Raw genomic sequence first — 1066 nt, 5'->3', positions numbered from 1 at the left:
TAGAATCGATTTCATGGACGCGGGTTCACAAGATGGATATTCTTCAAGAAATCATGGGTTTGCGGAGGGGCGGAAATGCCGGATAAACCCCTGAAATTTAATTCAACTGACAACCATTGAAACCATCCCCACAATCAGATTGGCGATGGGCTCAACGCTGCCGACGGGGCCAAGGAGGTGCACGAACCCGGCAGGTCGAACGACGGTCTAGGACGCCAAGAAGGAACCAACAACCGAGCACACGTTCGAGAGCCACACGTACGCACAGAGTACGTCATCCTTGTCTTCCTCGACAAGATCTCAATGAAGGCGACGACCGACATATACTTCCCCGACCGCGACGCCAAAGGACGCGAGTTGGTTCGAGCGACGATCTCGTCGTGGGGCCAACATGCGTCGCTCGAGCATCACGTTCTTCGCAGCCCATCATGTACCGGCATCCCCGCAACTACCGGCCGCATTGCAAAGTACTGGCGAACGAGGTCGAGGGCCAGATCGTGGCCTGGGTCCTGGAGATGCGTAGCGACGGCGTTCCCGTGACGCACCTCATGGTGCACTTGAAGGCGAAAGAGGTCGCGTCCGACCACGTTTTGTATCTTTCACATAGATTTGCTTTTTGTACGGGAGCGCATTTGCAAAACACAGCGAAACACTTAGCTCGTGCAGTCGAGGTTCTCCGGTTGAGTCCCCTCGGAACTTGATACCGGCCCTGTTTTTGCTCTGCTGATGATCGCGACCCAAAACCACCCATATCACGATTAACTTGATTTCACTATGACCTCACAGTGGTATCGGGAGGAAGGACGCCACATTTTCGTCAAATTCGGATGTCGCACAGCGTCCATGAAATCGATTCTAGGGTACATGTGCTTAACTGTGGTCAATGATTTCTTCTTGGCCCATGCAGGAAGATCGATCGAACACGCGGTCTTCGAAGGACCGCTCGCGGCTGCAGCCCTTGGAGAGAGGAGGCACATTGACGTGGTATAATGGATGATGCTATTACAATGGTCTACTAATACTTGATGCGCTTGGGCTTCTTCTTTTTCGCGTCGGCCGGCGCCGC

The 1066-nt window shown here is 53.7% G+C and overlaps 1 protein-coding gene across 1 annotated transcript; it reads left to right on the top strand.

Annotated features, from left to right (window-relative positions):
• Positions 1 to 428: 428 nt before the first annotated feature.
• On the top strand, positions 429 to 684 carry SDRG_16214 (hypothetical protein; the record flags this gene model as incomplete). The annotated part of the gene is made up of 2 exons (XM_008622415.1): positions 429 to 587; positions 658 to 684. The coding sequence occupies 2 exons, from the start codon at positions 429 to 431 to the stop codon at positions 682 to 684; spliced, it is 186 nt and encodes a 61-aa protein (XP_008620637.1).
• Between the last annotated feature and the right edge of the window lie 382 nt (positions 685 to 1066).

The sequence above is a fragment of the Saprolegnia diclina genome (genome assembly GCF_000281045.1).
Source record: "Saprolegnia diclina VS20 unplaced genomic scaffold supercont1.119, whole genome shotgun sequence".
NCBI lineage: Eukaryota > Oomycota > Saprolegniomycetes > Saprolegniales > Saprolegniaceae > Saprolegnia > Saprolegnia diclina.
Note: the sequence above shows the minus strand (reverse complement) of the source record. Positions and strands in the feature narration are given on the sequence as shown.